General features: G+C 43.9%; 1 protein-coding gene across 1 annotated transcript in view; it reads right to left on the reverse strand.

The window, feature by feature from the left end:
- The window catches only part of LOC311225843 (uncharacterized protein), a 407,506-nt gene that overhangs the window by 143,744 nt on the left and 250,486 nt on the right, over positions 1 to 13,276 (reverse strand). The window contains 1 exon segment of the mRNA XM_084311236.1: positions 2,173 to 2,281. Coding sequence (XP_084167362.1) covers positions 2,173 to 2,281 — 109 coding nt within the window.

Raw genomic sequence — 13,276 nt, forward strand, 5'->3', positions numbered from 1 at the left:
CATAGACATAGATTGAAAAGTATCCGCCCGATTTGTACAAGTGATGGCTTATTTTGAAGGTATGAAGCTGTACTTTCATATCATGTAAAAATGTAATAAAAAAATAAGATCCCTCAAAAGGACCTCAAGTTAGCTAACTTGCATAATGTGTAATTCATGGCACAACTCAAACTGGATCAAACAAATATTTGTCTCTCACCATTGTCTACCATACGCATTTCTTCTCTGCAATAGGGTGGTTAGCGGAAGGGGATACAAATATCTCTATAGATATGACATCCAAATATAACATGGGAATCTGTTACATTGAATTCACCCTTTCTATTTTTAGTTAACGTTCTCTTTTTATTTTTGTTATCTTTACACTTTCTTATGGACATGGAATCATAAATGGAAAACAATACAAGCTGTGTGGCTTATCTTATCATTCAAGTTAACAGTAAAGTCTGGAGGCAGAGAGTGAAGGACACATAAACCAAAAGATAAAAGCAATTAGATCAAGAAAATGTGTGGATTTAAGTGTGGATTTACTGTAAGTGGGGAGAAGTTATGTCCATTTCCTGCAAAGGGGGAACCGACTGATTGTCCTCACTTCAAAGGATTTAACCCACGTTCCAAGAACAAGAGCTCTTAAATGCACACACACACACACACACACACACACACACACCTACACACACACAAACACATGCGCAAGTGTAGACACAAATAGACACACACACACACACACACACACAGACACACGCACACACACACACACACACACACACACACACACACACACATACACATACACACACACACACACACACACACACACACACACTACTTCATGTTTCTCTCTTCCCCTCTCCTTTCCCTTTCTCTGTGTATCCATTTTTCCTTCTTTCTTTCAACTCATCTATCCATTTATCTTCCTTTTTGCCGTTTCTTCTTGCCTCCCACCTTTCTCCTTTCCTTTCTTTATTTCCATCCTCTGTTCCAGCCTCTCTCCATCTCTCTTTCTGTCTATCTCTCTGTATGCAGGATGTTATCTCTACCCGTCCATCACTAGTCTACCAGGACCACAGCACTCTGGAGCCTCCCTGCTACACTGCCTGCTGACACACGACACACACACACACACACGTCACACACACACACACACACACACACACACACACACACACACACACACACACACACACACAAACAAGGTTACAAAAGGTATTCACCATCTTTCTATCTTAATGGCTTGAGGGCCAAAGCTGCCCTTGTGCATCTCTATGCTTCTCCCTGGGACAAATCAAAATACTGTGTGTGTGTGTGTGTGTGTGTGTGTGTGTGTGTGTGTGTGTGTGTGTGTGTGTGTGTGTGTGTGTGTATATGTATATGTATGTATGTGTGTGTGTGTGTGTTGCATGACTGGTGCCCAGTTACACTTTTGGCCAGCCCCTTGGCCATCGCTCTCAATTTTACGTTCAAGTATAAATTTAGCTTTAGAACACATGGGTTCAGTCAGAAAACCAGCTGACTAGTAAAAGTAGCAAATGGTAAATGGTGCATTTATATAGTGCTTTTATCCAAAGCACTTTACACATTTTTTTGGTTCCTTACATTTTACCCATTCACTCACCCATTCACTCACCCATTCACTCACCGACGGCGGAGGCGACCATCCAAGGTGCCAACCTGCTCATCGGGAGCAATTAGGGGTTAAGTGTCTTGTGTCTTGAAACTGCAACACACTGCCCCAGGAAGAGCGGGAATCGAACTGGGAACCTTTCCGATCACCAAATGACCACTCTACCTCCTGAGCCACTGTCACAAGTCACTGGATTGTATTTGTTCCTAAAATGTTCACTCGTTGGAAGACGCAAGGTTTCCCATGTGAAAAAACAACATTAGATTCCGTTGTTTTCATCTGGGCTTTAAACAATGCTAAGGAAACACAAGCCTTCGGTTGATATTATCAAAGGAAAAAAAGAACTCTGACATCACTGATTGCGGCAGAGTGTGCAGCAGGGTGAGAATATCAACTATCAGGGTAGCAAAGGACAGATGTGCTTAGTTACTCTTGATACTCAGCTTCGACTGCTTTGAAACGCTCAGCAGCCCATTCTTTCCCACGCAAACAACAGCAGAAAGAAGCCACCACTATAAAGACAGTTCCCCAGACAGTCCGTGTCTCACCTTTTTCTTAGACTTGAAGACGTTGCAACGGAAGACGTTGCTCTGCCCGTCTCTGGCGATGTAGCTGAAGATCTTCAGGTCCTGAGAGTCGTGAGACACGTAGAAGATCCTGGAAGACAAGACGGAATAATATGTTAAGAGTGTCTCGCAGGAGGGGATTTACAGTGAGAAACATAGGATTATACGGGATACAAGTTGATACAGAGAGCACCCTGCAGGGGAGATGAATACTTGGTCAAACCACACAGCGGCCTGCAGGGGAGAGGGTGTAGGTAGAAATAAGAGCCAAGTCCTAGAACATCCTGCCAAGAATACACAGTGTAGGAGGAAAGCAAACACTTAAAACCCACTATATCCTGCTGGGGATTTGAATAAATTAATTAAAGAAAATAAGAGTAATTCAACTCTAGTATGATTACACAACTAGGGTAACGATTATTTAAGCAATCGATTCATACAACAATTATTATCATCGATTACAATTGTGATGAATTATTATCGATTAATCAGCACGAATAATTTTCAACCATAATAACCCCCCGCCCCCCCCCCCCTCCCCAAATTTTGAACATTTTCTATTTAAGTTTGATTTTTCCCATTGAGAGAAACGGGGTTTATTCAATGTATGTGATGTATAGATTGGGGGAGATGGTAGCATGTAACGGTGCCAGCGAGGTCGAAGTGCATGCTGACGGTGGAGGCAGGAGACGGTGGTTCAGTAGAGCAGGGTGACTGAATAGCAGCACACTGAGCAGGGGATGTTGACATTCCGATCTAAGACACAACATTGATAAGAGCGAGTGTGGGCCCAGAGAGCGAGGGAGAGGGGTGACATCCTTAATGAAACAGTAGAAACGTTTTGAAATGTGTGAAAGGTTATTAGCGGTTGTCATGACAGCGCGTCGCATGACAACCAGAAGAGGGGCGGGGCTATCGTTGCTATGACGAAGATCTATAAGTCGAACAGTGTTTCCGGGTGTGAGGCAGACCAAAGAAACTAATCCCACAGGAGGGAAGAGACCAAGAGACTCTCTCCTCTCATCACAGAGGGGGGGGGGGGGGGGGGGGGGGGGGGGGGGAGAATGACACATCATCATTAGCTTCGGCTAACGCGAGGAGGGTTTAGGCTAAAGACCATGGCCTGACCACCATTGGACTGAATAGCAGAGGGATGATAGACTGAACACACCGAAAGATCATTAGAATACACTTTTCAAGGACAATACAATCTGTTAACATCTGAGCAGAGGCTTCTGTTTATATCAATAAACAACGTTTCTCCTTGTAAGGTATTGCGCTGTGTCGAAGTGTCGAATTCTTACGAAGGTGGAGAATTATTATGGTTTGCGGATTGCACTAAGAGATAAGGATTGTATTCAGCCAGTATATGAGACGTCAGGACCATTAAAATTACACAACGCAGAGGAATTGGATGGAGAGAGGATAACACAAGAAGACGTGATACTGGCCAGATTGATCAGAATCTAACACCATGGATGCTGCACACTGAAATCCAGCTGAAGCACTTTAACAGTCTTTTTGGAGCATTTTTAAACAATCTTGAATGATCTTTTCTTCTTATTTTGTATTTCCATCCAGACACTTCCATTCCACCACCAGCTCCTTGGTCTTACTGATGTTGAGTTGGAGGTGGTTGCTGTCACACCTTCCTACCAAGCTCTCCACCAGGGCTCTGTACTAGTTTTAGCCTATTTTGAACAGCCATGGCGCCCTCTCTGTCCCCTGCCATGAAATCTCTCTTTTTCCTGTTCAGCAGGTTTTAAAGGGGACATGTCTTACTATTCCTTTCACTATTTGGGCAACTTTACACAATTCCTGTGAGTCTATGGAACAACTCTGTACATTTTGTTTAAAAAAAATTCATTGTTTTGTATTTCTAATCAAGTACTCTAAAGCAGCATTTTTCCACTTCAAGATTTCAAGCTGTTAGGGCGGCTACGTGGAGCAGTGGGCAAGGCGCTCACCACGAATACTGGAGACGCTGGGTTCGCCTGTTCGAGCCCAGCGCTCCAGATTGCTTTCAGTTTAGCTGGTCGTCCGTACTAATACACATTGGCAGTATTAGGGGGTGGGAAACTGATGGGTGGGGATCGGGCGTTGTGGACAGCGACTCCTACAGGTCGGTTGGTGCGCCTGCGCAGTAGAATCAGGAAGCGACGGGGGCAGCGTCCCTCCAAAGCGCAGACCCCTGACGCTGAAAGATCGCGCCACGCAGGTGAAAAGATGCGACTGCTGTTACCTCGAGTATCGGAGGGGACTTGTGCTATGTATGACTTAGTCCACATTGCAGCTGGCTTGTGGGAGGCAAGAAACAGCGTTCGAGACAGGGGAGGGTTGAATTGGATGATACGAAATTGGGATGGGAGAAAAATAGAAAATGGGAGAAAAAATGGATAAAAAAAAAAAATATATATTTCAAGCTGTTTTGGGCTGGGCTCCGCCCATAAGCGCTTTGAGTGACAGTCACACACAGTCAGACAGACGGGTGCGCGCGTGGGAGTCAAATATATTTTGACAGTGATATGCAAGTGGAGAAGCTCCAGCCCCGCACGCGGTTGGGAGGTTGTGTGTAAATGCGGGTGTGTTTTCCCCGAGAGAGAGAAGCTCCTGCTCCGTGTCCCCCTCTCTCTCTCTCTCTCTCTCTCTCCCTCTCTCTCTCTCTCTCTCTCTCTCTCTATCTCTCTCTCTCTCTCTCTCTCTCTCTCTCTCTCTCTCTCTCTCTCTCCCTCTCTCTCTCTCCCTCTCTATCTCTCTCTCCCTCTCTCTCTCCCTCTCTATCTCTCTCTCCCCCTCTTTATCTCTCTCTCTCCCTCTCTCTCGCTCGCTCATTCTCTGCTGTCTCTGTCGGCACCCGATTGAGGAAGTGTCGGTATTTCCACTCGCTCTGTTGTTGAGCGAATGGTTGCGCTACAACCATAGAGGGGGCGTTACTGCAGATCAGCTCCGTGCTACGTAGGATAGCGAGTCAAATCAGAATAGCTTAGTTGACTGGGGGAGGATAGTGTCTCAACTGAATTGGAGCAATCCGCCAAAATGAGGATTAGAGACACAGACCCCATTGATACAAACCCCCATGGCTAGGAAACAATGCTAAATACTGGAAAATGCCATTTATAAGACATGGGACCTTTAATGTCCTTATACATCCTCTGGTTTATTGTTGGGGAAGCAGCGAACCTATTTGGGGGGTACAATGTTCTCCTCACAGAACTTGATAGTAATCTGTAATGAAGTGGGAGAGTCCATCAATACCATGTCATGCAGTGGGAGAGTCCATCAATACCATGTAATGCAGTGGGAGAGTCCATCAATACCATGTAATGCAGTGGGAGAGTCCAGCAATACCATGTAATGCAGTGGGAGAGTCCATCAATACCATGTAATGCAGTGGGAGAGTCCATCAATACCATGTAATGCAGTGGGAGAGTCCATCAATACCATGTCATGCAGTGGGAGAGTCCATCAATACCATGTAATGCAGTGGGAGAGTCCATCAATACCATGTAATGCAGTGGGGGAGTCCATCAATACCATGTCATGCAGTGGGGGAGTCCATCAATACCATGTCATGTAGTGGGAGAGTCCATCAATACCATGTAATGCAGTGGGCGAGTCCATTAATTTCTACCTCCAACCATGCTCTCAAAAGAGAAAATAGTACTTAGCATTAAATATTAAGCCTAAGGTTTTTAACAATCAAAACTATTTTAATCACTCACCCACATTGTGCAAAGACAGAATGCAATATATGTTAATCAATCACAGTTATCCACTACAAACTGCATTATTCTAAACCCATCGCTTCATCAAATTGAGTATCTATATATTTACTATGTTTTAATAATTTCTTGCTAAATTGTTTCAACTGCTTATGTAAAGTTGTCTGTCTTAATGCCGTTTCTGTCTAGTCTCTGTTCCTGATTGTAAACTCCTCTGTGGACCTCATTGTTAGTAAGCAGGCCTTTCCCACTTGTATTTGGGTTATCTAGACTTTTTTATTTTATCTTGCTAGATTAATCTAATTAGATTAAACAGTAATATTTATTTTGTTGGATGTCCTATCGGTTACAATGGTGGTGGCAGGGTGTTACCTTGGCAATGATCCACATTTCACACTGATCCAGATATGAACCCTTGCACTGAAGAAAGTACTCAATATAAAATATGTCTTTAACTATGAACCGACAGGTCGCTCTAACTCACCATAAGATAATGAACTAAACATTGTTCCTCTGAAAACTTAAACAAGAGTCATATATGGTCCTTCATCTGATGTATTCAATATTACATTTAATTCATTTCAATACAACACTCACTGGCCCACAGGATTTATTTATGTATTTATTTTTATAATGGTGTCATTCATTTATATTCTCCCTTTATATAGAACCCCATTACAGAGTAGTGGGGTTAAAAAATTAAACTAAAAGAAACTCAGCTTTTTCAAAAATGATTTGAAAAACAAACAAAAACCGACACAGATCTCAAACAAATTGTTTAAACGGCCTCTATAGGAACAAGGGTGTCAAGACGTGTTTGTTGTGTAACTGTGTAATCAGGGACTCGGAGGAGCGCTGCCTAATGACTTTCATCAAAGGCAGTTATTACTGCAGCTTAGTGGCAGCAGGTTGACTGTGTTACGATTATAGAGGCAGGCCAAGCAGAAAGCAACGCCTCTAATTGTGCCGTTAATGTGAAATGACAAGGAGCCCAGTGGTAGACTGTATCTACAGAGTGCCGTCCGAAAAATAAAACATTTCCACAGTGAAGGATAGTGTGTGTGTGTGTGTGTGCGTGCGTGTGTGTGTGATTGATTGATTGCTTGATTGAAAACTTTATTAACAGATTGCAGAATGGGTACAGTACAGTACAGCTCAATACATGCTTGTCTCGTAGTGCTGACCAAGGTGATGGATGTCTCGGGGTCTTGGCCAAGATTGCAGTGACTGCTCTACGTGCACCACGAGGCCATGGATCAGCTCCTTACCGTCTTCTGTCCATGGTCTGTCAACATGGTTTGTGGTCTGTCAACATGGTTTCATTGCTGGGTTAAGTACTTCTATTCTATTCACATAATATGCTTACTTCATATATCTATTCTATTCACATATATGCTTACCACTTGTATCTATTGCTATGTCCGCCGCCCACTACAATCACGCGAGCTGTCTAATGCCTGTCCTGTCTCCCTGTCTCCCTGTGAGTGGCTGTCCCGGAGTGTTGACCGGAGTGTCGGACGTCCCGTGATGAAGACCGGGAGGATGCGACCCTCTCTGCGTGCCCTCCTGTCTCCCTGTCTCCGGCTGTCTCGTAGTGATGACTGGAGTGCTGGACGTCCCGTGATGATGTCGGGGAGGTTGCGACCCTCACTGCGCCGCCCCCTATCTCCCTGTCTCCGGCTGTCTCGGAGCGATGACCGGAGTGTTGAACGTCCCGTGATTAAGACGGGGAGGACGCGACCCTCTTTGCACCGCCCCTGTGCCTCAAATAGATCCGCTATCAGCTCTATCTTTAAATCTTTCAAAATGTTCAGTTGCTATCGCTATCAGCTCTATCTTTAATTTTTCAAAATGTTCAGTTGCTATTGCATGCACTCATCTGTGTTTCACTACACACATGAGTGCATGCTTACCAACTGTGCGTCTGCAACACTACTATCACCGACATCTAAAGGCCTCTACATGCTACAGCAACGTCAAAGCAACTGCACCACAACATCGACAAAGCAACGGTGTTGTAGACACTCTGCCTTTATGCTTCTGCAACATCGACGCGCAAAGTTAGTTTAACTAAAGTTAGTTTAGGTTCGTGTTAACGTTAGATAATGTACAAAATAAACGTATTTCCGGTGCTTTTAGACGTCGCTTTTTTATTTTGAAATCCCCCGACCGGAAGTGTTATAGTGTCTGTTGCTAGCAGCTTAACTTCTGTCGCCCGTTTCTGTGCTTTTCGAGCTAACGTTACCGTAACGTCATTAGTTTCCAATGGAGAGGAGAGAAAGACCTCGGCAGCTCAAACTACCTGTTGGAATAAATTAATTGATTGATGTTTAACTTGTCCCTGTGTGTGTCCAGTCATTTCGACTAGCAAACGTTGTATTTAACGTTACCTCAGGATACCATTGTATTTAGTTGGTTAGCTATGTAGCTAATGTGGATAGCATTTTGAATAGCACCAATGCTAGCTGGCTGGCTACAGCTTTATTTACTAAATTATGGAGGCTTTTTAATCGTCAAGGTAAGAGAGGATTTGTCATGATCAACTGAAGGCGTATGCTATGGAACAATATGTGCTTGGGTTTTCAGAAAAAGGCCAGCTATGTGACGCTAATTATTTAGCATCAACGCTGGCTGGCTACAACAATGGAGGTCATCGTATTCTCTGCGGGACCAATATTATTCTATGACAGCCAATCAATCACTGCCAACCAATCACTGCTACGCAACATCAGCGCAAGGTTCTTCAGATTAGATTTGAGAGAGATGTACGCAACATCCTCGCAACACAGTCTACAAGACCCTATGCAACTACCGCGTTGAAATCGCGCTGATGTTTTGTTGCAGTTGCTTTGAAGTTGCTGTAGCATGTAGAGGCCTTACGAAGGGAGATCCCCCTTGAATGGCCCTTCTAAGGTTTCTCTCCTCCACACTCCCTGTGGTGCATTTTTTCCTATTGTTAGGTTTTAGTGAGTTTTTCCTTACCTTCGCGTGGGGTATGTCTGGGAGTGTTTGCATTCATTCATTTATTTTGCATTTATTTTAAATTTGTTGGACCTTATGGTGTTCTTGTTTTGTTCTTGACTTATTGTTATGTTTCTTCTTGACTTGTTTAAAGAAGACGTGTCCGGCCCATGGGGACATTAACGTGTGTTGTCGGGCCTTACAAATAAATTTGATTTGATTTGATTTACATACAATTGTTAAGGGGATGCAGACCAGAGAAAGACTTTCATCTTGTTTACATCAGGGTCCCCCATTTTCAATTCATCATAACATATATGACATACACGACATACAGATAGACAGTACTGCTACATCTATACATTTATGACATACCAGATTTGCAAATACAGTACTGTTTGTGATACAAAAAGAGTCCAGAAAAGAGAGTATATACATTTGACGTAGAAACTGTACATTGGTGTGTGTGTGTGTGTGTGTGTGTGTGTGTGTGTGTGTGTGTGTGTGTGTGTGTGTGTGTGTGTGTGTGTGTGTGTGTGTGTGTGTGTGTGTGTGTGTGTGTGTGTGTGTGTGTGTGTGTGTCTATGCCCTCAGCTGAACCCTATAGTGACATATCTGTGGTGTTTGTTTTGGCGTTGTCCAGAGTTACGGGGAACTAAATCATACACTGACAGCTAGCTAGTAACCTGGATGACTCACAGAGAGAGAGAGAGAGAGAGAGAGAGAGAGAGAGAGAGAGAGAGAGAGAGAGAGAGAGAGAGAGAGAGAGAGAGAGAGAGAGAGAGAGAGAGAGAGCATAATTATGAAGAGAGAGAGGGAGAGAGATAGCATATGGAGAGATATTGAAAGACAGAGAAAGAGGACAGAGAGGAAAAGAGAGAGAGAGAAATAGACTGTGAGAAAGATCAAGAGAGAGAGAAAGAAAGAAAAGAAAGAAAGACAAATGTTAATTCACACTTCAGAGTTTGTACTATGTGATTTGGAAATACTGTACTTGAATATGGTCATGCATCTTTTAATTGAAAGGGAGAGAAAGATGGGTGGAGAGGGAGGGGGTAAGTGTGAGTGAAAGGGGGAGAGATAATGGGGGGTAGAGAGAGAGGGGGAAGAGGGGAAGGGAGAGAGAGATAGAGAGAAAGAGAGAGAGGGGGTGAGGGAAAGAGGGAGAGAGGAAGAAAGAGAGAGGGGGAGAGAGAAGGATAAGAGAGGGAGAGAGAGAAGGAGAGGGGGTAGAGAGAGAGAGAGAGAGAGAGAGAGAGAGAGAGAGAGAGAGAGAGAGAGAGAGAGAGAGAGAGAGAGACCAGCAGAGTGTATCTCCCGGTTTCCGTATGTGTTTGTTGTCTTCCTGGATGTAGTCCTCCGTGTGTTTGTTGTCTTCCTGGATGTAGTCCTCTGTGTTTGTTGTCTTCCTGGATGTAGTCCTCTGTGTGTTTGTTGTCTTCCTGGATGTAGTCCTCCATGTGTTTGTTGTCTTCCTGGATGTAGTCCTCTGTGTGTTTGTTGTGTTCCTGGATGTAGTCCTCTGTGTGTTTGTTGTCTTCCTGGATGTAGTCCTCTGTGTGTTTGTTGTCTTCCTGGATGTAGTCCTCTGTGTGTTTGTTGTCTTCCTGGATGTAGTCCTCTGTGTGTTTGTTGTCTTCCTGGATGTAGTCCTCCATGTGTTTGTTGTCTTCCTGGATGTAGTCCTCTGTGTGTTTGTTGTCTTCCTGGATGTAGTCCTCTGTGTGTTTGTTGTCTTCCTGGATGTAGTCCTCTGTGTGTTTGTTGTCTTCCTGGATGTAGTCCTCTGTGTGTTTGTTGTCTTCCTGGATGTAGTCCTCCGTGTGTTTGTTGTCTTCCTGGATGTAGTCCTCCGTGTGTTTGTTGTCTTCCTGGATGTAGTCCTCTGTGTGTTTGTTGTCTTCCTGGATGTAGTCCTCTGTGTGTTTGTTGTCTTCCTGGATGTAGTCCTCTGTGTGTTTGTTGTGTTCCTGGATGTAGTCCTCCGTGTGTTTGTTGTCTTCCTGGATGTAGTCCTCCGTGTGTTTGTTGTGTTCCTGGATGTAGTCCTCTGTGTGTTTGTTGTCTTCCTGGATGTAGTCCTCCATGTGTTTGTTGTCTTCCTGGATGTAGTCCTCCATGTGTTTGTTGTCTTCCTGGATGTAGTCCTCCGTGTGTTTGTTGTCTTCCTGGATGTAGTCCTCTGTGTGTTTGTTGTCTTCCTGGATGTAGTCCTCCGTGTGTTTGTTGTCTTCCTGGATGTAGTCCTCCGTGTGTTTGTTGTCTTCCTGGATGTAGTCCTCCGTGTGTTTGTTGTCTTCCTGGATGTAGTCCTCCGTGTGCCTGTCAATCAAGATGCCCCCGCAGTCACGCAAGATAACAAACAAACAAAACAGACTGCCTGGCGGGGCAGTCAAGGCGATAATGAACACGTGACCTTCGACCTGACGGGTCTTTGGCATCGACGGGAAAACGGGATGCCGACTCCTCGTTCTCCACTCCGGGTGACAGCTGCTGATGTTTGATGTGTGCGCGGCGCGAGGCCAAGGCGTTGACGAGGCATTGTAAAACCGTCAGCAGTACACAGGCATCAATACGCCTCCTGGTGTGGTGTACGGCCCCAGACGCTGGAAACCCTGCTCCTAAGCATTTTTCTCCGTGGATGACATAACGGCCCCCATCACAGTCTGTGATTAACAGCTCAAACAGGGACATTTGAACCTATATGTAGACATTTCTCTCTCAGTTGACACAGGGACTATACGAAAGACGAATAAAGAAATGGTTTAAACAAAAGCAATGGTTTTCCACATGCAGTTAAAAGATTTTCATATATTTCTAATATAGGTATACTTTTAGATCTGTGGAAGCTACAAAAGTGAAGGAATTGACGACAAGACTTCAGTGGCCTATGGGAAATTACCTAGGGATATTACTAATTACCAGGCATGGGCATGAGTATGTTTTCCCAGACCGAGTACTCGCATGAATTGCTCGAGTACTTGTTTAGGGAAATCTATTCTACTATGCATAGAATCCTCCTTATGCTCTCATGCTCCACAGCTTCCAGTGTTGTCAGAGCGAGATTTCAGAGCAAGATTTCAGTTTCAGTGGCAATACAAGCACTTTTGTGGACGTACTTATCTTACTTACCAATTCCTTTTTAAATATAAATCTAAAACCACTCGAGTTCAGTTGAAACGGCACATACTTGAGTAATCGACTACTCACGCCCATCCCTACTACTTATTAAGTGGGGATATTACAACCTTTTGTAATATTACATAGGGATATTAGTACTTACTTGAGGGTATTATGTAGAGATATTAGTACTAACTTGAGGGTATTATGTAGGCATATTAGTACTAACTTGAGGGTATTATGTAGGGATATTAGTACTAACTTGAGGGTATTATGTAGGCATATTAGGCCTAACAAAAATAATAGTTGGTTTCAGGTTGGTTGTCAGTTTGGCCATGGGTAGGTAGGGAATTTATTTTATTTTATTTTTTTATTTTATTCTTTCCCATGGCGACTATGGATAGGGAATTTCTTTATTTAATTAAAATGTTCACAACAACATGGACGCATGTACTCTGCCAGCATGTTTAATATCCATAATACTAAATGTTTGACTAAGATTTCTATGAAACTTTATTCTTTAAAAAAAAAAAAAAAAAAAATCGGATTTTTTTTTTTTTTTTTTTTTTTTTTTTTAATAATTTTTTTAAAAAACTCATAAAATATATTGGGTCGCACCTAAATCGGCAGGGTCGGTCGGCAACCTGAAACCAACTATTATTTTTGTTAGGCCTTAGTACTAACTTGAGGGTATTATGTAGGGATACAATGCACAAAAACATGTGCACACACCCACATACACACAACCCCCCCCCCCACACACACACACGCAGAAGTCCACAGTATCAGGGTGTGTGATCTACAGTGAGAGGGCAAGTAACCATTTCCCATCCGGTTGTTTCTTTCATTTCTCTTCCCATGCAGTCTCTGTTGATACACATCGACATCCCAACAGAATACTCCTTTTAAACTAGGGGGCGGGGCTTTCATGCCCATAAAAAAAAAAAAAAGAAAAAAAGTGCCTAAAGGAAAGGCGACTCGATAGGAAGTGGTGATAAAGGGGAGACGTTAATCGGCTCCCAGAATGTGCGCCTCCTGCCCGGGGGGTGAGCAGCGCGGCTGGCCGGCTTAAGCTGACAAATCCCCCTGATGGCCGCGAGATGACAACACAGATACATCTGCATCACTTGTCCGTGCGGCGGCAGCTGCGGCACCAAGACACAGCGGATACATCAGGAGAGGCCGCCACGACTCTACAGCAGGCAAGGACAGGTGGACGACTAAATAAATCACGTGTTGCTGTTGTCAGACGATAGCTCGCCGATTCGGATTTGAGGGATTCT

The sequence above is a fragment of the Notolepis coatsorum genome (genome assembly GCF_963971535.1).
Source record: "Notolepis coatsorum genome assembly, chromosome: 3".
Lineage (NCBI taxonomy): Eukaryota > Metazoa > Chordata > Actinopteri > Aulopiformes > Paralepididae > Notolepis > Notolepis coatsorum.